At 42.0% G+C, this 22,385-nt stretch overlaps 2 protein-coding genes across 2 annotated transcripts; one reads left to right on the top strand and one right to left on the bottom strand.

Moving 5' to 3' along the window:
* The first annotated feature begins 3,369 nt into the window (after window positions 1–3,369).
* Window positions 3,370–4,521, top strand: LOC100472565 (olfactory receptor 52Z1-like). Its single transcript, XM_011218034.3, is given in 1 exon segment — window positions 3,370–4,521. A coding segment is annotated over 1 exon segment (1,020 nt). The 5' UTR covers window positions 3,370–3,464; the 3' UTR covers window positions 4,485–4,521.
* A 4,317-nt stretch (window positions 4,522–8,838) lies between these two features.
* RRM1 (ribonucleotide reductase catalytic subunit M1) lies at window positions 8,839–22,177 on the bottom strand. Its single transcript, XM_002931092.4, has 10 exons — window positions 21,978–22,177; window positions 21,332–21,411; window positions 20,477–20,678; window positions 17,710–17,859; window positions 17,281–17,502; window positions 15,615–15,691; window positions 13,173–13,308; window positions 12,222–12,317; window positions 10,959–11,147; window positions 8,839–9,472 (listed from the first exon to the last, which is right to left on the bottom strand). The coding sequence occupies exons 1-10, from the start codon at window positions 21,999–22,001 to the stop codon at window positions 9,284–9,286; spliced, it is 1,365 nt and encodes a 454-aa protein (XP_002931138.3). The 5' UTR covers window positions 22,002–22,177; the 3' UTR covers window positions 8,839–9,283.
* Window positions 22,178–22,385: the final 208 nt, after the last annotated feature.

Genomic DNA, 22,385 nt, shown 5'->3' with positions numbered 1-22,385 from the left:
AGTGGTCAAGTTTCATTCTTTTGCACGTAGCTGTCCAATTTTCCCAGCACCATTTATTGAAGAGACTGTCTATATATAAAATAAAATACAGTAGCACAAATTTTTCAAACATGATATTTTTTTCCTATTTTTCTAAATCTCCTCAGGATATAATGGATTGTAGAAAGCCAAAAATACATACAGTGTATTGTGGGTTCATAATTTACGTAGAAATAAAACATGAGTGCAGTAACACCAACACTGGGAGAGGGGAGATGGGAGGAGCCGCTTGTCAGAGTCTCACACGGTTGAAGCGGAATAATACAACTGAAAACAGACTGTGGTAAGTTGAAGATGTGGACCCTAAATGCTAAAACAACCCCTAAAATGACACAACCAAGCCACAGCTAGTGAGCTAAGAAGTAGAATCGAATCATAAAATATTCAATCCAAAGAAAGCAGAAAGAAAGGAAAGGAGGAGATTTGCAGTTCTGCCATTTTCAAATGCAAAGTGATGACGCCTCCCCGGAGGAGGCAGCCCCTGCCTCGGTGGGTCTCCGCTACTCAGGGCAGCGTCCAGGCTGAAGCCCCCCACCCCGCCCCGCTCTGAGCCGCGCACACTGGGCAAGTAAATCTCTAAGCAACGCCCGTGGGGCGCGCGGGCACACACACCCGGCCCCTCAGTCAGGTCCCGGGCTCTCCCACTGTCACCCCAGGGTCCCTTCCTGTCTCTGGGCGACCTGAGTGCCTATGTAATCCCCAGACTGCAAGAGCGCCTTCCCCTCAGCTGAGCCTCACGTCATCCCTGGGTGCCCCTGGGACGGAGCCCGACCTGGACCCGTCTTGTTCTCTCTAAGCCTCAGCTGTCCCACGAGGGAATGCCCTTGGCAGAGGGGACCGCTCTCTGAGAAATACCGAGAGCCGTAGAAATGAACCTGTTAGTACGCTGCCATCTCTCCCGGGGGTCCCCGGGGAGTTCTGGGTTTCTCCTTGTCTCCCCCAAGGCGTCCTTGGACAGGACTGCCCGCTGGGAACCTCCTCGGGCTCCTGCCCTGGAACCACGCGTCTACTTATCCATCCCTCCTCCTCGGCCTCACAGATCAGCGCTTCTCAGAGGTGGAACCAAAGCCACGAGGCTGCACCCCGACGGGAGACCACCACCGGCTTCCGCGGTGAGGCTGGGGGTGAGAGGACAGGAGATTGAGGGGGATTTGGGGGCAGGAAAACCTGAGATTGGACCTGAACTCCACCTATTACCATCGATAGCCTAGGCTCATATCCCAGCCCTACCATTTTCATACCTATTAGACTTTTAAAAAATTGGTTACCTTCTTTTAAACCTCAGTGTCCTCATCCATAGACAGGGTTAATAAATAATATTCATCCCTCAGGGTTGCTGTGAGTATTAAAGAAACACTACATGGAAAAACCCTTGGACTCAGGTCTGGCATGTAGTAAGTGGTCAGTAAATGCTAACTCTTACCATCACTGCTGAGACTAAGAAGGCTTGGAGCCCGTCCAATGCTGCCTCCTGTGTGGGGCGTGAGGGGGAAAGTGGAGGTGTGGAAGGAGGAGTCCTGGAAGACCCAAAGTTGAGGTCTGGCTCTTCTTGTTAGGTGAGACTGAGCAGATCACTTGAGATCTCTGAGCCTTGATGGGTTTCATTTTTCATTCATTCATTCATTCATTCATTCATTCATTCATTCATTCACGCAACTTCCAAGGGCTGCTCTAAGTTGCAAATGAGAATGTTTACTAACATTTTGCACATTCACTTGTTCCTTCCACACAACACTTACGGAGCACATCCTCAGCCGTGGGCTCAGGGCTGGGCACTGGGGCAGAGATGAAAAAGACATGGTCTCCCCACCGGCAACCCTGTCAGTCAGGGGGGAGCTTGGTCAGCAAGCGAGCGATCATTGCACGATAGAGGCATGTCCGGGAGCTTTGCTTGAAAGGTGAGGAGAAAGGGGCGCCTGGGTGGCTCAGTCGGTTAAGCGTCTGCCTTCAGCTCAGGTCATGATCCCAGGGTCCTCTGCCGCCCGTGCTCTTCCTCTCGCACTCTCTCTCTCTTTCTCTCTCTCAAATAAATAAATAAAATCTTTTTTAAAAAAATAAAAAGTAAAGGTGAGAAGAAAGATGGAAACCTCAAGGGTTATATAAAGTTAGAGTTTATTTTCTCTAGACAGAGATGCACTTTTTGCATATGCTAAGGGGAAAGGGGGAGAAGCAGATGTCCTGAGGAAAAAAGAGAGAAGAGACATCTGTCACTGGGAACTGAAGCCAGAGAGAGGAACACAGTGGCCAGTTTGTGAGGACAGGGCGGAGCTCTGCGTGTGGTTTTGACTTTTCCAGGGGAGGAGGTGGGCCTCTTTCTGCAGAGAGCACACAGCTCCGGGATCCTCATCCTACCCGTCCCTCTCCTCTCCTACTTGGAACAGTAAGCCCTGGAGGGTGACTTGGCTGGCTGGTCTTCGGCCTCTATTCAGTCTGTAAATTCCTTTACCTCAAAGCCTCCAGAGCAACCAAGCCTCTCCTCTCATTTCCAGAACTCCATTTGCTGCTGGCTCTCACACTGCTTCTCTCCCCTCTTTCTCAGTCTGCTTCACTGCCATCTGCTCCTTGGGATTCTGTCTCCTGCCCTCTATAAACTTCTAATCCTCACAGAGTCATCTCCAGCCTTAACCCCTCGTCTACGCTCTCCGTCTCATTTTTGGTTGTTGACTGGGCATCGCTTCATCTACCAGTCCTCACCGCATCTAAATGCAGTGAATTAATTGCACCTCCTAGCACCCCAACCCTGCTCCTTCTTTCTCAGGTCTCAGGAGCGCCAATGCCGTCATCCTCGCTAACAACAACAAAAACCCTTGAATTACTGTTGATTCCTCAGCCTCTCCCCACTTCCAATTGGCTCTTAAATCTGATTGATGTGACTCTCAAAACATCTCTTCAATCTCTCTCAGGACTTTCATCAGCCAGTTAACTGATCTGCTCATCTCTCATAGTCTTTTTCGTCACTTCTGCCCCTCCTTGAGGAGGCTGTTATTCTCCATTTCCTTTCTTGACTGCTGTAGTGTCATGAAGCTCCTTGAGGAACTTACCTGAGTAATCCTAAAATGCAAAACAGGAGAGCAAATTACAGTTCACGTGACAGAGACAGACCGACCTGGGTCAAGTTAAGAGGTTCATTGCCAGGGGCATCTGGCTGGCTCAGTCAGTTAAGCATCTGACTCGATTTTGGCTCAGGTCATGATCTCAGGGTCGTGAAATCGAGCCCCGTGTTGTGTCGGGCTCCATGCTGGACATGGAGCCTACTTAAGATTCTCTCTCCTTCTCTGCCCCCCCGCCTCCGCACAGCACTCATGCACATTCTCTCTCTTAAAAAAAAGAAAAGAAAAGAAAAAGAAATAGGCTTTCTTCCATTGACCATTTTGTTCTAACAGTCTCTGACCCCCACTCCAGGGGCCAACCCAGGGCCAAAGCTAATGGGTGAGGATGGAAATACCAGCACCTTCAACACCTCCTACACCAACTTCTTTCTGATGGGCTTCCCTGGATTGCGAGAGTGGCGGCCCCTCCTGGTCCTGCCTCTTACCTTTCTGTATGTGACCGTCATCTCTGCCAATGTCCTGGTCATCCACACGGTGGTGGCCCAGCGGAGCCTGCATCAGCCCATGTACGTGCTCATCGCCCTGCTCCTGGCTGTCAACCTTTGCACTGCCACTGCCGTGATGCCCACAATGCTGGAGGGCTTTGTGCTTTATGCTAACCCCATATCTCTGCACGGCTGCCTGGCCCAGATGTTCCTCATCTAGTTCACTCTCCTTCTGGACTACAATCTCCTGCTGGCCATGGCCCTAGACCGCTACGTGGCCATCTGTCACCCACTCCGCTATACTGAGCTGATGACCTCCCACCTGCTGGGCGTGCTGGCCATTCTCGCCCTCACACGGAGCCTAGGAGTGGCAGTGCCTTTGGTGGTGCTAATGTCACAAGCGCGATTCTGCCGGACAATGGTGATTCCACACTTCACCTGTGAGTACATTGCACTGCTGAGCATAGCTTGTGGAGACTTGACTTTCAACAGTAGGTTGGGACTGGCCATGCGGTTGATCACTGTGACCTTTGATCTAGCCCTGCTAGGGGCCTCCTACACCCGCATCATTTATGCTGCCTTCCGGATCTCTTCTGGGGGAGCCCGAGCCAAGGCCTTGCACACATGTGGCTCCCACTTACTGGTCATCCTCACTATCTACCTCTCTGGTCTCTCCACCTCCATTGTCTTCCGAGTAGCCAAGACTGTGTCTCAGGATGTCCAGAACCTGCTCAGTGCCATCTACTTGCTGCTCCCAGGAGCTTTGAATCCTGTCATCTATGGGGTGAGGACCAGGGAGATCCGGCAACATGTGGTAAAGATGCTCTATGGAAAGAAATCAGCCCAGGAGGTTGGGGAGAAACCAGAGAGAATGCAAAATATGATAGTGGAGGGGAAATTGCCAGGGTGAGAGGACTTTATCAACTTGGGAAGTTGGGGCTGTGACCTCTGGGAATAAGAAATAAGCAGGTATTACTGAGGGACAGGCTGAAATCATGAGGAAATTATGGGCTCAACAGCAGGTCCATTGTTGGCCAACTGTTGCTTTTTAAATTCTTAGAATGCTTTTTCTATTTCCATTCAATAATAAAATTGTTTTTACCTATTTTTTTTTATGATTTTATTTATTATTTGAGAGAGTGAGCACGAGTTGGGGCAGAGGGAGAGGGAACAGCAGACTTCCCAGCTGAATGGGGAGCCCGACGCAGGGCTCAATCCCAGGACCCTGAGATCATGACCTGAGCTGAAATCAGGAGTCAGATGCTTAACTGAGCCACCCAGGCGCCCCATTTTATCTTTACCTATTACCCTTTGATATTTACCTATTTATCTTTGTTTAAATTTGCCCTTTGTCCTCTTTCCCCTGAGAAAGCCCCAATTAATATCTGGATGTATGGAGCCTCACTGGAAGTTGTACAGAGCAAGTCAGACCACAACCCACTCTGACCATTCAGTCTGGAACAAATCAACAGGCCAGGCCCTTTCCTGGGGCCCAGCCTCTCCCAATACAGCCTAAACCCAGGCTGACCAAATATACACGTCAGCCTTGCAGTTTCTAGTCTAACCCAAGCACACTGGTTGGGTTCTAGAGTCCAATCAGTCCCAAACACAGGTGAGGCCCCAGGCCCGACACCCGCAACCTGACACAAGGACGCAGGTCAGGCCTTCTCTAAGTATCCAACTAGCCCACACAAACAGATCGGGTCATGCCCAGGGCCACTTAGTCTGACAGACACCCAGACCAGGTCTTCTCCTGGGACCCAGACTGATCCAAACCAGACTGATACGGTACTTGAGTCTGACCCAAACCCATAGGTTAGGCCACTCTTCTCATGGCAGCCAGTGTGAGCTATCTAAAAGTTACTCCCTACTTAAAAGACTTCCACAGCTATCAATAGAATGGAAGGGGCTATGGTGCCTGCATGCTGTGAGAAGCCACGTGTAAACCAGGCCCGACTTTCCTCTCCTTCTGTTTACCGATCATAGGGAACTCCCCATGAGGCCACAGATGCAGGCTGGGAGAGGTGTAGTGGGAGTGAGGACCATGGGCATTTGGGCCACTTCTTCAGTAACTTACGTGTACTTCCAGGGCCTCTTGAGCCAAATGTGGTATATACCACTTCAATGTGTAGACCGTTTGATGATGGAATGCTGCTGTGCGTGCCCAAGTTTATGGCTTGGTGGGTCAAACGGCACCCAGTTCATGATGGGCAGCTCAGTTGCTTAGTGGCCCATGGTAAAGCACTGGGTCTCTACTAAGGCTGAGGAGCAAGCCAAAAGATGTTTCTCAAAAAGTGAGTAGTTATCAACAGAGGATGGGCTCTGCTCCAAAATCCTAACAGCCTGCTGGAGGCTCTGAACAGCATACTTACCTGCTACTGCCACATCAATGCGATAGACCTGCTGGATCATATGGCCCAGCTGGCAAAGCAGCTTGCCTGGCAGCCTCGGCCTGTTGCAGGGCCTTCTTGTTCCAAGCCCTACTCAAAACTAGCAGCTTTTCAGGTCATTTGGTAGAGGCCAGAGTAGCACACCTAAATGAATATGTTGCCATGCTGCCTCCAAAATCCAGAGACCCAGTGGGCATTGTGCAGGTCCTCTGGTTTTAAGAGGAGCCAGATGCAACAATTTATCTTTCACCACAGAAGGAACATCTCAACATGTCTCATACCATTGGAGCCCTAGAAATTTCACTGAGATAGAAGGCCCCTGAATGTTTGTCAGATTTATTTCCCACCCTCTGACACACAAATATTCTACCAATAAGTCTAGAGTAGCTGCTACTTTTTAGGTCCAATCAGCAGGTCATCAATGTACTGGAGCACTGTGATATATTGTCGTAAAGGTGATCAAGATGAACTAAATTATGACATAGGGCTAGAGAGCTGGTACACCCGAGGCAGAACAGGTACACAATCACCCAGAACCTTGCCTCTTATACTTGTTTGATTAGGAGTACCCAATGATGGTATTTTGAGAGTCTCTATTACCACATCACAGCATAAGCTATCAGTACTCCCTTTACTACCAGAAAGTCATTAGTGCCTTTAAATCTAATCAGATTAGAGAACCAATTCCAGAAACTCCAAAACCAATTCAGAAGACTCATCCTGAAGATTCTATTCCTCTAGAACCACTTTTGGTACCAAAATCTGTGTCAGGGTTCTTGTTCTCTAGAGAAACAAAACCAACGAGAGAATGGGGGTGGGGGGTTGGTAAAGGAGGTTAGGTGGGAGCGGAGGAGGAGGGGGAGAGGGCGAGAGAGATTTTAAGTAATTGTCTCACATAACTGTGAGTCTGAAGTTGGCAGAGCAGGCTAGCATGCTAGAGACTCAGAAAAGAAGTGATATTGTAGCTTAAGGCCAAAGGCCGTCTGGGGGCAGAAGTCCTTCTTTCTTAAGGGGCCTCAATCTTTCTTAAGGCCTTCAACTGATTGGATGCAGAAACTCAAATTCTAGAGGGTAATCTGATTTACTCAAAGTCTACTGACTTATATGTTAATTTCATCTAAAAAAAAATCTTCACAGCCGTACCTAAGCTAGTGTTTGACAAAATACCTGTGTACCATGGCCGAGGCAGTTGGCACATAAAATTAACCATCACAGATGCCTAGGCTCAGAGCAAGCCTAGTCACACGTGGAAAAAGTGCCCTAGCACAGAGCCAATCTGCCCAGAGAGCGCCTGAAACTCAAGGAAATCTGTCAAAACATTAACTGAATATGCACTAAAGGTACAGAGACTTCAGTGATCATACCACACTAGGGAATAGTCTCTGCAAAAGCAGTTTGGAAAAGTCTCAGAGTATTTCAACAACAACCAAAAAATCAGACATTACAAAGAAATAGGAAAACATGGCTCATTCAAAGGAACAAGAAAAATTGGCAGAAAACCTCCCTAGGACTGAGGAAGCCCAGTCATCAGACTTACTACACAAAGATATTAAAACAACTATCTCAAATACGCGTAAAGAGCTAAAAGAAAACATGGACAAAGTAAAGGAAATCAGAAAAACAATGTATTAAAATCAGAATATCAAGAAAGAGATAGAAATTGTTCAAGGGAAACAAAAAATTCTTGAGCTGGAGAATATAACTGAGATAAAAAAATTCACTAAAGGGGCTCAACAGATGTGAGCGTGAAGAAGAATCAATGACCTTGGTGTTAGCACAGTTGAAATGATTGGGTCTAAGGAACAGGAAAAGAATTAAGAAAAGTGAATGAACTCTAAGGGACCTGTGGGACACAAGCAGTGGACCAAAAGATGCATTTCGGGAGTCCCAGAAGGAAAAGAGAGAGAGAAAGGAGCAAAAAGATTATCTGAAGAAATAATGGCTGAAAACTTCCCAAATTTAATGAAAAATGTGAATCTACTGATCGAAGCAGTTCAACAAACATCAAGGAGGATAAACTCAGAGATCCACACCAAGATACAATAAAATCAAACTACCAAAAGCCATTAGGATGGCTATTACCAAAAATACAAAAAACTAGCACGTGTTCGCAAGGATGCAGAGTAACTGGAACTCTCACGCAGTACTAGTAGGAATGGAAAATGGTGCAACTCCAACAGAAAAGTCTGGCAGTTCCTCAAAAAGTTAAACAAAGAATTATGATATATTCTCACAATTCCACTTCTGGGTCTATAACCCCCAAAACTGAAAACAGTAATTCAAACAGATACTTGTGCATCAATGTTCATAGCAGCATTATTCACAAGAGCCAAAAGGTGAGAATAATTCCCCCATGCCCATTAACATATGAATGGGTAGACAAAATGTTATATACACATACAATGGAATATTACTCAGCTTTTAAGAGGAATTAAATTCTGCTATATGCTACCGGGATGAACCTTGAAAACATGCTAAGTGAAGTAAGCCAGACACAAAAGGTCACATATTGCAGAATTCCATTTATATGATGCAAGTAAATTCAAAGACAGAAAGTTGAACAGAGGTTACCAGGGATTGAGAGAAAGGAATGAGTAGTTATTGTTTTAGAGTTTCTGTGTGGGATGATAAAAAATTTCTGGAAATTGGTAGTGGTGATGGTTGTATATTGTATATGTACTTCATGCCACTAAGTTGTATGCTTTAAAGTGGGTAAAATGGTAATATTTATGTTATGTATATTTTACAATAATAAGAGGAAATAGGCACATGTTAAAATCAGAATCCTACACAGCATCTCTTCCCTGTTCAAAAAAACATTTGAAAATGTTTTTTCAAATTTGACCTTTGTATGAAAATAAATGACAAATCTGGTCTCACGCAATCACTTAGAAATGTTTATTTCAGAATGACCTATAGGACCTTAACCAGACAAAGGTCCTGTCAGCACTTCTCACAGCTTATGACTCAGTTTTGCTTCTACGGACCCACCAGTCAAAGCAGCAAAACTAAGTTTCCTTACAAAAACTGAGGTCACCAGAAAAAAGGTGACAGGTGGGCAATGAAACCCTACTCAATCACTCCCTATTTGCAAGATGACTTCTTTTGCACTCCTAAAACTTCTACTTTGATTCCCAAGATATCAATTTAAAAAATCAATACTTTCACACTATATAGAAATAGTACTTTAAATTGACTGATCCTTTTGGGGCAATAAGGTCCAGCAAAGCCTTAGCACTTCACGCAAACCTACTACACCTATCTGTGCTCAAGAAGTAGTTTGGCTGTGAGGAAGTGCTGGTCTCTTCTAAGCCCTTCCTCAGGACCCACACATCAGACACTCCTCTCTATTCTCCAGAGAGCACACCATGGCTGCCGTGTTCCTCTCCTTCTCTTCTTCTTCTTTTGTTGCCTTCTCCTTATCTTTCAGCTTCTCCTTATTTAGCGTGAACTGGATCGGATTTGCTGCTGGTCGTGTCCTTAAGTAATACATCCCAGTCTTCAAACCCTACAAAGGAAGCAAATACAACTATTAGAAACTGTAAGAACAGTAGGCATTCAAGACCAATGTTTAAAATACATTTCCATAAATCAAGTCAGATTGTTTTCTTTTTTTTTTCTTTTTTTTTTTTTTTTTTTCGACAGAGATAGAGACAGCCAGCGAGAGAGGGAACACAAGCAGGGGGAGTGGGAGAGGAAGAAGCAGGCTCCCAGAGGAGGAGCCTGATGTGGCGCTCGATCCCATAACACCGGGATCACGCCCTGAGCCGAAGGCAGACGCTTAACCGCTGTGCCACCCAGGCGCCCCAAGTCAGATTGTTTTCTAAATCTGAAATTCCAACACCTCCAGGGAGCCTTCTCAAAAATGTTTAAAGAGGTAGAAAGAGTCAGACAGTATATTTTGTTCCTTTTGCTGCTAAAAAAGCTTATCTCTTTGGAAATGTCAAATATTTTGGTTTTCTTGCTTTTATGTGTATGACTTCCAAGTTTGCCTAAGACAACATGTCTGCCTTATAACTATTTATGGAGATAGACTTGTCTCTGTAAAGAACAGATGATGACTACTTCAAGGATAAGGATCATCTTCTATTCAGGATCCCTAGTCTTAGCATGCAGTATGTGGTTAATAAATGTCTCTTAAATTAAAAAAAAAATTGTACATCTATATAAATTCCCAGAAGATTGCCAGGTAATAAGGATAGAATCCAAAAAATAAATAAATAAATAAATAAATAAATAAATAAATAAATAAATAAAGGGGCGCCTGGGTGGCACAGCGGTTAAGCGTCTGCCTTCGGCTCAGGGCGTGATCCTGGCGTTATGGGATCGAGCCACACATCAGGCTCTTCCGCTATGAGCCTGCTTCTTCCTCTCCCATCCCCCTGCTTCTGTTCCCTCTCTCGCTGGCTGTCTCTATCTCTGTTGAATAAATAAATAAAATCTTTAAAAAAAAAAAAAAAAAGAATCCAGAATCACAGGACTTTACAACTGGCAATAAGAAACTAAGTAATTGGCTTTTATACTGTCAATAGTTAAAGTGGGAAAACAATGGGTGTTTTTGAATAGTGGGTTGACACGTCAAGTTTTATTTTTGAAATGGCAGCAGTGTCCAAGACAGCCTAAAGCAGCTACTAGAAGCCGGGAGATCAATTAAGAAGTTTAAGAATAATGGCAGTGGAACAGAAAGAAAGATATTCAAGAAACAGTACAAAGGAACAACCACAACTCAGTGAGTGATTGTATGGAGAATAAGGGAGGATTGTAGGTAACTCCGAGGTTTCAAACCTAAGAATGAAATAATCCTAAAAGAAGTAAGAAAATCCAAAATGAGAGCTTGATCTGGTACAAAAACCATAATTTGGTTTTAACATATTGGATTTGAGGTGAAAGAGCTGCTAGCTGGCATTATTTAATAGGTAGCTAGAATATAAAACTGTCCCAATTCCAAAATATCCCACGCTGACAGCAAGTCCTCCTTGATTTCCTCCACTAACCTGCTTCCAGCCGTAGAAGTGCATACTAGTGAGTTTGCCATAGTTAGGCTCAGCGATGTGGATGTTCAAAGACTGGCTTTGATCAATGAAAGCACCTCTTTCAGCTGCCATCTTAAGAACGGTTTTCTGTGAAATTTCCCACACAGTCTTATAAAGTTGCTTCAGGTCATCAGGAATTTCGGGTATGCTCTGAAGGAGGAAAAACAAATGTTTATTGCAGTCTGGCTGAAGAAATCGGTATATTTAATGTAATTAATGACACAAGGGTCTGGCCTTAGTTCCACTTCCTGCCAGATTTGACCGTAACATTCAGCATCATACAATATGATCCTTATCAAGTTTCCTAAGACTGCTCAGCTCTGGCTTAGAATGTCCAACAAAACTCCATTTAACCAACAAAATATCTGGCTAGTGGTAATGATTTTAAGATCCATTTCTATTGGGGTTATAGCCAAAACATTCATTGTTCTAGAGGTACTTAATAATAAAAGGAGCTAGGCAGCAACAAATGACCCTTGAATTTTGCAGAAAACACAAGTAATCAGGGCTATAACTCACAGGCAGACAATCAAGGGAAGCAATGAAACAAACCCCTTCTGGAGTCCATAGAAATAATGTTTTCTTAGGTTTGGGGTTAATTTGCATCAAAACATACAGACTAGCTAACGCTACGATTTCTGCAAGCAAATACAGAAATGTTACAGAAATCCTTATCTGTGTTGCCAGGGAGACAAATGTTTAGACAGAGGTCTCCATCTACAAATTTATTAATACTTCTTGATTCTTGGCTGCAAATATATTGTTAAACACTATCTGCGGCTCTGTTTTTTGGACTTTGAGTCCTCAGTCTCCACCATACTTTTTAATTAAGTCTGACTCTCTAATTTCACACTTTATATCAGTGGTCCCCAAATTTTGATGCATTTTGGAATGACCTAGGGGACCTTTAAAAAATACTAATGTTTGGCTCTCATTTCCAGACATTCTAATTTAATTGTTATGGGGTACAACCTAAGCTTCAGAATTTTAAAGGCTCCCCAGCTGATTCTAATGTACAAAGAAGTCGGCAGCTACTGCTTCATTATTATTGCACAAACAAGAGGGTAAACCCTAGCTGTGTGAAGATGTATATAATCCTAGCACAACCATGCAGAGGTGAACATAAGCCCATATGACTGCAGTGAATAACCTTTCTCTCCACAGTGAGAAGGTACCAATGTCCAACTTAGCTTCTAGAGACCACACTTGATTTTCATGCTGTACCTGGATAGAACCATTGCATGCGATAATCTGATTTTTCATCTCTTCATTCCATAAGCCCCGCTCAGTAAGATCCTTCAGTAAATGAGGATTTACAATCTGAATAGAAAAGCAAAAAAGATGTCAAGGAATAAATAAGAATGACAGGGCCTAAACAGGATCACAGGCCTGGAGCTTAAAATAAGTAAGATCACTGAAGAAGTATTTAACATTAAATTCGTCCGTAAATTCTATGTTTTAAGACTGAGAGGCCAATCCTACCAAAGTTATATTCCTTTAAAATCTTGACCTGTGAAATAAACATATTTGCAAAAGTGAAAAGAACTACCATTGTGTAAGATGGGCAAATCTATGTGGATTACTTCTTTTTTTTTTTTTCCCTAAGTAAGGATATGATAAATACTTAAGAAGAAAAATGAGAAATGTATCCACTCCAAACCTTATAGAAACTTATTTCAGGAGATCTGGAAATTCACAAATAAAAATCTTATAAATTAGTGGTTCTCAATCCTAGTTGCACATTAGAATTACCTGGGAACCTTAAAACAACCCTGGTCCTACCCACCAGAAACTCTAATTTGTAAACCAGGCTGAGAATCACTGTCATGGTTCCATACACTTCTTCCTTCTGTACACATCTTGAGTTTCACTGTATATTCTTGAGTAGTATCTGAGGTCATGGTACATAGTATTATGATTACAGAATGCTTAAATATCATGTGAACTCCAGTATCAACAAGTTACTTTCCGACCCAACCCTCGATCATGCATTCTTTTAACACATATTAAATGTCTATTATTAAATAAATAGAACAGTATTGGAGATGAAGAGGACTCACTTTATCAAAGCTTTGCCCCCATACTAAGCAAAAGGGACATACTAAATTTGAGTTGGCATTCACTCCCAACAACAGGCTTCTGAAAGCTCTCCTGTAGATCTAGTTGTGATCTCACCTGAAATTCTCCTGACAAGACTCTGCGAGTATAGATGTTGCTTGTATAAGGTTCAATGGACTCATTATTTCCCAGAATCTGAGCAGTTGAAGCAGTAGGCATCGGGGCAATAAGTAAACTGTTTCTTATACCATACCTAAAGAAAAGGAGATTATTAGGCGCTGGTACTAAAGCTTCAATCTGCCAGGAAGGCAGCTACTTCACATCACTGCAGTAAATGCAGATGCTGTGAGTGACATCATACATGCATTAGACTCACATAATGACTTTGGAATTTAACCCCTACAGAGATGCAACTCACAGTATGGGTGGTATAGCTCACCCCTCTCCCAAATGCCTGACTCCTAAACAAAATTAGCACAGTTTTACTGCTGGCAATTCCTATGCCATGACTCATCAGCACTTGATACACTAGCTTGCCCAAGGAAATAATCGAGTGGCTGCTGCAGAGTCCCCACCTGGATCAGGGTACATTCGTTCAACCCTCATTCTTTTCTGTGTGCTCTATGATCACTGTGCAAAGCCCTTTCAGGAAACACAATGATGTGAAAGTGGTCAGAATCCAACATCTATCACCAAAATTCTCCATGGGAAAAAATTACGCTCAAAGTATATTCCTGACTTCCTCTATTACCTCTTTAATGTAAGTTCCCAGATGAAGGTTAACATCTTTTCACTCTATTCACTGCCAGAGAGAGTGCTTAAGGAAGAATGTACTATCCAAACACTGAAAATCTTCAAACTGCCCTTAGCTCGTCCTTCAAAGCTCAGCCTAAGAGATGACCACTCTAGAACATCTTTCCCGACCAGGCAGACACTATTAAATACAACTGCCAAATGTAAATATTTCTTCGGCAAACATTTTCTATGACCTGTACCTTTATGTATACTTTATTTGTGCTACACGTCTCACCTTAAGTTAGTCTTAAGTTTCACAAACACCAAGAGTTTGTCTTTCCTAATTCTATACCTCTGGATTTATACAGCACTTAGCTTTAAGCTCCATATCCCAATGGAATCTGTACAACCAGGATCTTAACATCACTTTGGCACTTTCTAGTTTTGAGGCATCAAGCAAACCACCAGCTGACTTCATGTCTTACTTCCTCAGTAAAGGGGACAGTGATTTCCTATCCAAAGATAGGAAAACATTTTGAAAAATCATATATATATATAGGACATACCAAACTATGGAATTGTCTATAATCAATAAAAACATTAGGTAGATCTGCATGTACTAAGAGAAAGATGTCCAAAATAAATCACTAAAAGTCTTAGAATATGTCAAGTTTGATCACATTTTTATAACAAAACTGTGTGCATCTGCAAATGTACTGAAAAAGGTCCAGAAAAAAATACAGCATTAACAATGGTTATCTCCGGGAAAAGGAGTAAGTTGGTTTGTATTTGTTTTGTGGAACAGGTGGTTGGCAGGAGAGGTATAAAGAAGGTCTTTCACCTTCCATTTTGTTTCTGTATTTGAACTTGGTTATTCATGCATTAATTCTGAAATTTTTCAAAAGCTGTGTATAGAAAAATATCCATAGTATTTTGAGAAAAAAAAAACAAAAAATAAAATACATGTCCATTTTTGTAAAAGCTGAATTTGCATATAAATGTACACAGGCACAGACATTCAGAAGAAAGTCTGAAAGATGAAAAACAAAAAGATACAAACAGATTTTTAGGAGGTGGTACTGGGATAATTTCATTCTACTCCCTTTCACACATACATTTTCCTAAATTTTCTAACATGTATTATTAAGTAATAAAACAATTTTAAGTCAAATAGATATTTTTTAAAGAGTATTTTAAAGCTACTGCTTCCTTCTGTAAACATTAAACACTCTGCATACACATTAACCCAGAGATCACAGGCTCAAGAAGAACGTGAAAACAACTTGTTTTATTACTCGCTAAGCAAAACATCCTACCTGCCCTTAAATCTTTAATGTTTGTTAGTTTGAAAGGCCTTAAAAACCTCAAGTTTTACATTTTTCTTTCACCCTCCAAAAGCTCTTCCAAATCCCTAACTTACTCTACGACAACCAATTCAGCAAAAGCCATGTAGGTGCCCAAAGTAGTTAAGCAATAAACAAAAGTGAAAAACATTTAGAGAGCAAGCACACTTGGAAATACGAAGTTTAATGAGAAAAAGAATTGCTTAATCCAGGTAGTTAAACCCCTAAAACAAGATCAACTAATAATACCTACCATTTATTAATATGCTTTTCATTCTAACACGTAATTTGTAGGTAACTATTTATGTATTATCTTACAAAGCGTTTTTATGAAAATAGTTCCGTAGATAGGTCATTTTAGACCCATTTAAAAAAGAAAAAATGAGTCTCAGAAGTTAAAATAACATACCTAACTTCTGAAAGCCAGAATGAGAACCTAAACCCTCCTTACTTCAAAACTACCTTTTATCTCTTTGCTTACTTTGCAATCTTTTCCTTGAGAAGTTTCCAGTCCCACAGGTCTGTGGGAGTAACATTCCACATATCATACTGAAGGATCTAGGGAATAAACAATGCAAACTTGACAAATTACTCTATAACAATTAAAAACCATGACAAAAACCAAATGACTAACTGCCATGCCCCACAAGCCAACAAATGTCTTCTAGTAGAACTGTATGAGGAATACAAGGCCCAGAGATTTCCCTGGACAAACTTTCATGTAGTCATATTGATCAAAAGCAGGCTAAGAAAACTGGTTGAGGTTTATCTCTTCCCCATGTCCCTGATGTGACCCCTCAGAGAAACCACATCACATCTATAAACCAGGAAATCCTAACATTCATTTAAGTATGTTGCTGAGATGCGTTCTCTTTTTGTACAGTAAAAACGTTACTCTAATTTCATCTTTCTTAATTGCCTTGATCTATTTACTTAGCTATTAAACACCTATTTTCAAAACACTGGATAGCAGATTTCCTAAATATCAGCAGGGAAGATCAGGACTAAAAATAATGTAACATTTATTTTACAATGAAGAGACTCATACTGCCAATACTTAAGGCAGTGTGGAAAGCTGCATTCTAAGACAGTTGCCCGGTTCTCACCCCCCTGGTGGCCATGTATAATGTCCTCCTCCTGAGTGTGAACGAGACCTGGGAATATGATGGATGTCACTTACATAATTATGGCAAAGATGAAAAGTTTCTGCAGATGTAATTAAGGTTACCAATCAGTTAATTTTGAGTTAAACAAAGAGAGATTATCTTGGGTGAACCTGACTTATGAGATGAAGGCCCTCAAAAGAGCAACTGGACGGGGCTTCATGACATGAGAGACTTCCCCCCTACTGGCTCTGAAGAAGCACAAGGTCATGAATTCTGCCAAAAACCACGTGAGCTTGGAAGAGGACTCTGAGCCTCAGAAGAGACCACAGCCTCTGTCAACACCTTGACTATAACCTTGTGAGACCCAAGGAAAACAACCTAGTTAATGTGTTTTTATCTACTAAATTTACCAAAGAAAACTAAAACAGCGTTCTTCTTAAGTCACTTTTACCAATGACTCGTTCTAAATAAAACATTAAAATAAAGGGGCGTCTGGCTGGCTCAGTCGGTGGAGCATGCAACTCTTGATCTCAAGGTTGTAAGTTCAAATCCCATGCTAGGTGTAGAGATTACTCAAAAATAAAATGTTAGGGCACTGGGTGGCTCAGTTGGTTAATATATATATATATATATATTCTCTCTTAGTTCTGGAAGCCAGAAGCCCAAAATGAACATGTTGGGAGGACCATGCTCCCTCCAGAGGCTCTGGAGGAGATTCTGTTCTTTGCCTCTTCCAGCTTCTAGTGGCTTTCAGCATTCTCGGGTTGTGGATACATTATTCTGACCTCTGCCTCCATGGTCATGTTGCCTCCTCCTCTCCTCTCTCTTGTAAGGTCTATTGTCACTGGATTTATGGCCCACCTGGGTAATCCAGGATAATCTCATCTCAAAATCCTTAATTATATCTGCAAGGACCCTTTTGAAATCCAAAAAGGTAACACAGGTTCCAGAGATTAGGATGTGAACACATCTTTCTGAAGCCTACCATTCAGCCTACTGTAGGAACTTACAAGCAAAAAGAAATTTCATCTATATACTTACTCCTCTGCTGACTGGAGAGCCCTCATAGGTTTCATATGGGCCATGCTCCCTGGCCAGGTCACAGCTGGCTTCCAAGGCTCCATAATAAATAGTTTCAAATATCTGCTTATTCAGTAGCTGGGCTTCTGGACTCTCAAAAGGATACCTCATCAGAATGAAAGCATCTGCCAGACCTTGTACCCCGATTCCAATGGGGCGATGGCGTTTATTTGATAAGCATGCCTTTGCGCCAACAGATTTAGAGAAAAAGGAGACATTACTAAACAGAAATGGCAACATTCTGCACCAAATGATACATGCTCTCTTTTTATCTCTGTTTTCTCACACCATTCCAATGACAGCCATTTAAATGATGACTGGCAGACCATGATAAACTCCCTCCAACTTGGATTTTAAGAATTACCAATAAGTAGAGACTTCTATTCATACCTCTGGGACAGGGTAGTAGTTAATATCAATAATTTTATTCAAGTTTCGGACAATGACTTTGGTGACTTCAGCCAGCTTCTTAAAGTCATACGTGTGTTCTGACGTAACATACATATTGAGGGCCACGGAAGCCAAGTTACAGACTGCAACCTGGAATGCAAAGAAAAAGGGTCAAGAATCACACAATTTTTATTCCCCCCACCCCGTGTCAACGACAACACATGTAAGCCTCTAACACTCCATAAAATTTTTATCTTTATCTTCTCCCTCTTCATCATTCATTTCTAGATCCCAATACCTATTCACATGTGACCTGTAACATGCACCAGTGAAATAGGTAAGATAGAGAATCTGTGTTCCACAGCCCACAGCTCTATTACCAGACAGACCTCCCATCATGCTCTTATTTCTTATGTATATCTGTCTCAGTCAGTAGATGCGTGCTGTCCAATAGAGGAGCCACTAGCCACATGTAGCTTTTTAAATCGAATTAAAAATTCAGTTTCTCAGTTGCACTAGTTATATTTCATGTGCTCAATTCCTGCCAGATACATTTCCATCACTGCAGAAAGCTCTTCCAAATTACACATTCCCACCTTACTCTTACTGAGATTCTGAGAAGCCCCTAACAACAGGGGATTGGTGAATTCTGAAAAAGCTCTTCAGGTGATTATCCACTACACTACACTAGGTGGTAAGCTTTCTCAGGGAAGAAACATTATCTTATTTACCCTCATATTTTTAGTGCTAGTACCACTTCTGGGTATATAATAAATGCTTAATACTGTTAAATGAATACACTTTCTTTTCCATTTTGATTATGACTAGCCTAACCCAAAATCTCAATTCCTCTCACCTAGATTCCCTCATGCCCTTCATTTATCTACTGAATTATACACATTTTGCCTAAGTACCCAGTTTTAAAGCATAGTTTCGATCGCACAAGTCTGATAAATGCTAGGAAGAAAAACAAGGCAGGAAAAGACAAAAGGGTTCTAGTAATAAGGACAGAAAGAGTGCCATTTTTAAGGTTAGACAGCAAGCCACGTGGCTATCTGGTGGGGGAGAGCATTTTAACATTCAAAGCAAACAGCAAAAATCTTAAGGAGGGAGTGTGCTTGATATACTTGGAAATTAGTAGGGCTGCAGCACAGTGAGCAAGGGGGACGGTAACAGATGAGATGGGCATACCCAGCTGTGCATGAACTCATAGGGCACTGTAAGAATTCTGGATGGAAATGAAGTACTGATACATGCTACAACACAGATAAGCCTTGAAAACACGCTGAGTGAAAGAAGTCTGACACAACAGACCACCATATTATATGATTCTGTTTACAGAGAATGCCCATAAGAGACAAATCCAGAGGCAGAAAACAGATTAGTAGTTGCCAGGGGCTAGGGGAAGAGGACAACAGCGAGTGACTGCTAAAGGGTGCAAGGTCTCTTTCTAGGTTGATGAAAACTGCTCTAGAGTAGATACTGGTGATGGTTACACAACCTTGTGGATAAAAAACACTGAAATACACACTTAGAAGGATGAATTTTATGGTATGAGAATTATATTTCAATTTAAAAAAAAAATGAACAAACTCTGGATGGGCTGGAAAGTCAAAGAGGAGTGTTGTGTAGAGGAATGATACGACCTGATTTTTGTTTTAAGACGGATCACTCTAGTCTCTATAGCATAATCTATCCTGTACAATAGTTACTTGAGTACAGTACATGCCAATTTTCTCCAACGAATTATATGTTTGCAGAGGGCAGGGGCCTGAGCCATAGTCATTTACATCCCAGAACACTCGGTACCGTGTCTGACGCATGGCTGGTGCTCAGTAACTCTGGCTGAATTAAACCACAACATTAGCAGTATGTTTCATTCATGTACCATTTCCTTCCCAACTTTTCATTTGTCATGTTTTTTAGGTCCTAGTATAGGGATCTGCTCCTTCCTCCTCATTTCTATAGTTTACATCCAACATCTGAGCAGCCTGTCATCCAACCACTGCAATAATCTCTGCAAGCTGACCTCCAACCTCCTCCCACACCAAGGCACTCTATTACCAGAAATAAGAACTATCCTTCTCATCCTAGCATTTTTGACGCTATCTTCCTTTCAGGAACCGAAAAGGGCTTCTTACCTCTGTGACATGCCAGACATTTCACCTCGTATCTCTCCTCTCCCAGTCACAGCCATCTCCCCATCTACCAAACCATGATGTATTTGCTCTATCAGAACAAACTGATTTGACAATCTCTGCACAAAACCTATTCCTGTCTCTGATCTGATAGGCTGCTCTTCCCAAATGGAAAGCTTTTCCAGAAACTATTTTTTTAAAAAACCAAATCTGTGCCCCATTTCTAGCCTCGCCTCTTCTGTGAATCGCCTTAAAGATCTGACATTAGAATTCTGTCTCACCATTCACTGAAAGGACTCTCTACCTGCTTACATACTTTAAACTCAGTGAGCACCCTGACACACTGAGTTTGTCCTAAACCACCATACTGAACACTGAGAAACGATTATTACAATATGTGTGTGAGAAAAAAAGTGAGCCTTTTCTGCATGGCTTAGACTATAAGATATTTAAAGGCACGGGTCACATGTGTTCCCTTCTTCGTCATCTCTATTTTAGTGCCCTTCTACTTACAGCAAACCATCAAAACTCCCTTCCCCCATCTCAAGTAAAACCAGGTGAGGGATTCACAAATCGGAAGTGCCTCAGGTTCCTCTCTCAGGAGTCTGGGCAGAGGTTTGTCTACCTACCTCATCTTTGCTGGTATACTCTACTATTTCTGTGCACAGGTTGCTGCATTTGATCGTTCCCAGGTTCTGCTGGTTGCTCTTCCGATTACAGGAATCTTTGTAGAGCATGTACGGGGTACCTGTCTCTGTCTGAGACTCAATGATGGCATACCAAAGCTGCTGAGCTTTTACAACTTTGCGGACTCGACCCTGTTTCTCATAACTGAAAGGCAAAGCTAACATTATTTTAATATTCCCTAAGAAAATCTTTATTGCAGACAACTTGAAGACGCTAAAATATAAAATTACGAAAACTCTTAAATGTTTACTACGTTTAGCTAAGAAAGAATAGGATATTCATTTTACTGTGGCTAAAGTGACAGAGGAAAATCAGGCAGTTTTAGACCCATTAGAATATACCCAAATCCCACTAAATCAATGATACCCTTCGTAAGGAAAAGGAATAACACCTAAAGGAGTCAAATCTACTGTGCTATTACTTAATGAACTAATGACACCTGTCCCAGCTGTTCTTGATTTCTGTGGGCAATATTTTAAAGCATAACTTTTTAAATCAAATGTACTGTAAGACAAAACAAAATCATAACCCTTTACCTTAATTTTTATAAGTATCAAATTAAAAACCAAAGCACCTCTTTATAAGTCACAAAGTTTTAAGAAAGAAGATAGAAACCAAATTTTGGTGAAGATTCAGGTAGCAAATCTGACCAAAATAAAATTATTAATCACATTCTCTCCTGGATGTTTCTGAAGATTCCTAGAAACTGGCTAATGACTGATGACGTTTCGAAATCTGGATCCCCCAAATAAAAGAAACACGTGATTAAAAATTCTTACTTCATGTTTTTCCCATACCTTTCATAAAGCTTCTCAAATTCCTCGCCCCACACCTCATCCAGACCAGGACACTCATTTGGACACATCAAAGACCAGTCCTACAAAGGGAAGAACCCATAAGAGACTTGAAATAACCAACGGCACATAGTCCATTAGGAACACGGCAAGGGACAGGGTGGCTTCCATAGACTCTCTTGGAAATCTGTTGTAGAAATAATCGTTTTGGGCTCAGGCTCAAACATCTAGTTCTGCCTGTTTATACATGACCTTTAAAGCATTTCGGTCAGCTTGAGAGAATAAAAACCCAAGAGGGCAGGAATGACCTCTCTTAAATCACTTAAAATGCCTTCCATAGCATAACACATAGGTGGGCTCTTTTTTTTCTTCTTCTAAGATTTTATTTATTTGACAGAGAGAGACAGCAAGAGAGGAAACACAAGCAAGGGGAGTATGAGAGGGAGAAGCAGGCTTCCCGCCGAGCAGGGAGCTCAATGCGGAGCTCTATCCCAGGACCCTGGGATCATGACCTGAGCCAAAGGCAGACGCTTAATGGCTAAGCCACCCAGGTGCCCCAGGTGGGCTCTTCCTAATCATGATTTAAGGTGATATAAAAGAAAGCTGATATGGGTCCAGTTGTTCTTACCAACAGGTACCTATTTCTCACCTGATTAGTCTCCACTCGTTTCATGAAGAGATCTGGAATCCAAAGCGCAAAGAAAAGGTCCCTGGCACGCTGTTCTTCCTTTCCTGTGTTCTTCTTTAAATCAAGAAACTCAAAAATGTCTAAATGCCAAGGCTCCAGGTAAATAGCAAATGCCCCAGGTCGCTAAAGGCAAGTAAACCATCATTCTTTTCAGAATCAGAAGGAAACAAAGAAACTTCATATTTTCCAAAGCACTTTTGATATCACCTTTGATCACTACAATTAAATGAGATAATACAAATAAAAGTACTACACATATAAGCAGTAATATTGTTCTTACAATTCTAGGAGTAAAAAAGAGCAATTGACAATAACAAGATGAAATAAGTCATCCAAAGTGACACAGTGAACTACAGATGGAACTTCCTT

This window comes from Ailuropoda melanoleuca, chromosome 8 (genome assembly GCF_002007445.2).
Source record: "Ailuropoda melanoleuca isolate Jingjing chromosome 8, ASM200744v2, whole genome shotgun sequence".
NCBI lineage: Eukaryota > Metazoa > Chordata > Mammalia > Carnivora > Ursidae > Ailuropoda > Ailuropoda melanoleuca.
Note: the sequence above shows the minus strand (reverse complement) of the source record. Positions and strands in the feature narration are given on the sequence as shown.

Bases quoted from the DNA above. Each gene is read 5' to 3' on its own strand.
- RRM1 (XM_002931092.4), bottom strand. From the start codon at position 22,001: ATGAAACGAGTGGAGACTAATCAG. The intron at 20,679-21,331 runs GTATGGGAAAAA...TTTGCCTTTCAG, and splicing joins TTTGAGAAGCTTTATGAAAG to TTATGAGAAACAGGGTCGAG. The intron at 9,473-10,958 runs GTTAGTGGAGGA...CTTCCTTTGTAG, and splicing joins ACTTCTACGGCTGGAAGCAG to GGTTTGAAGACTGGGATGTA.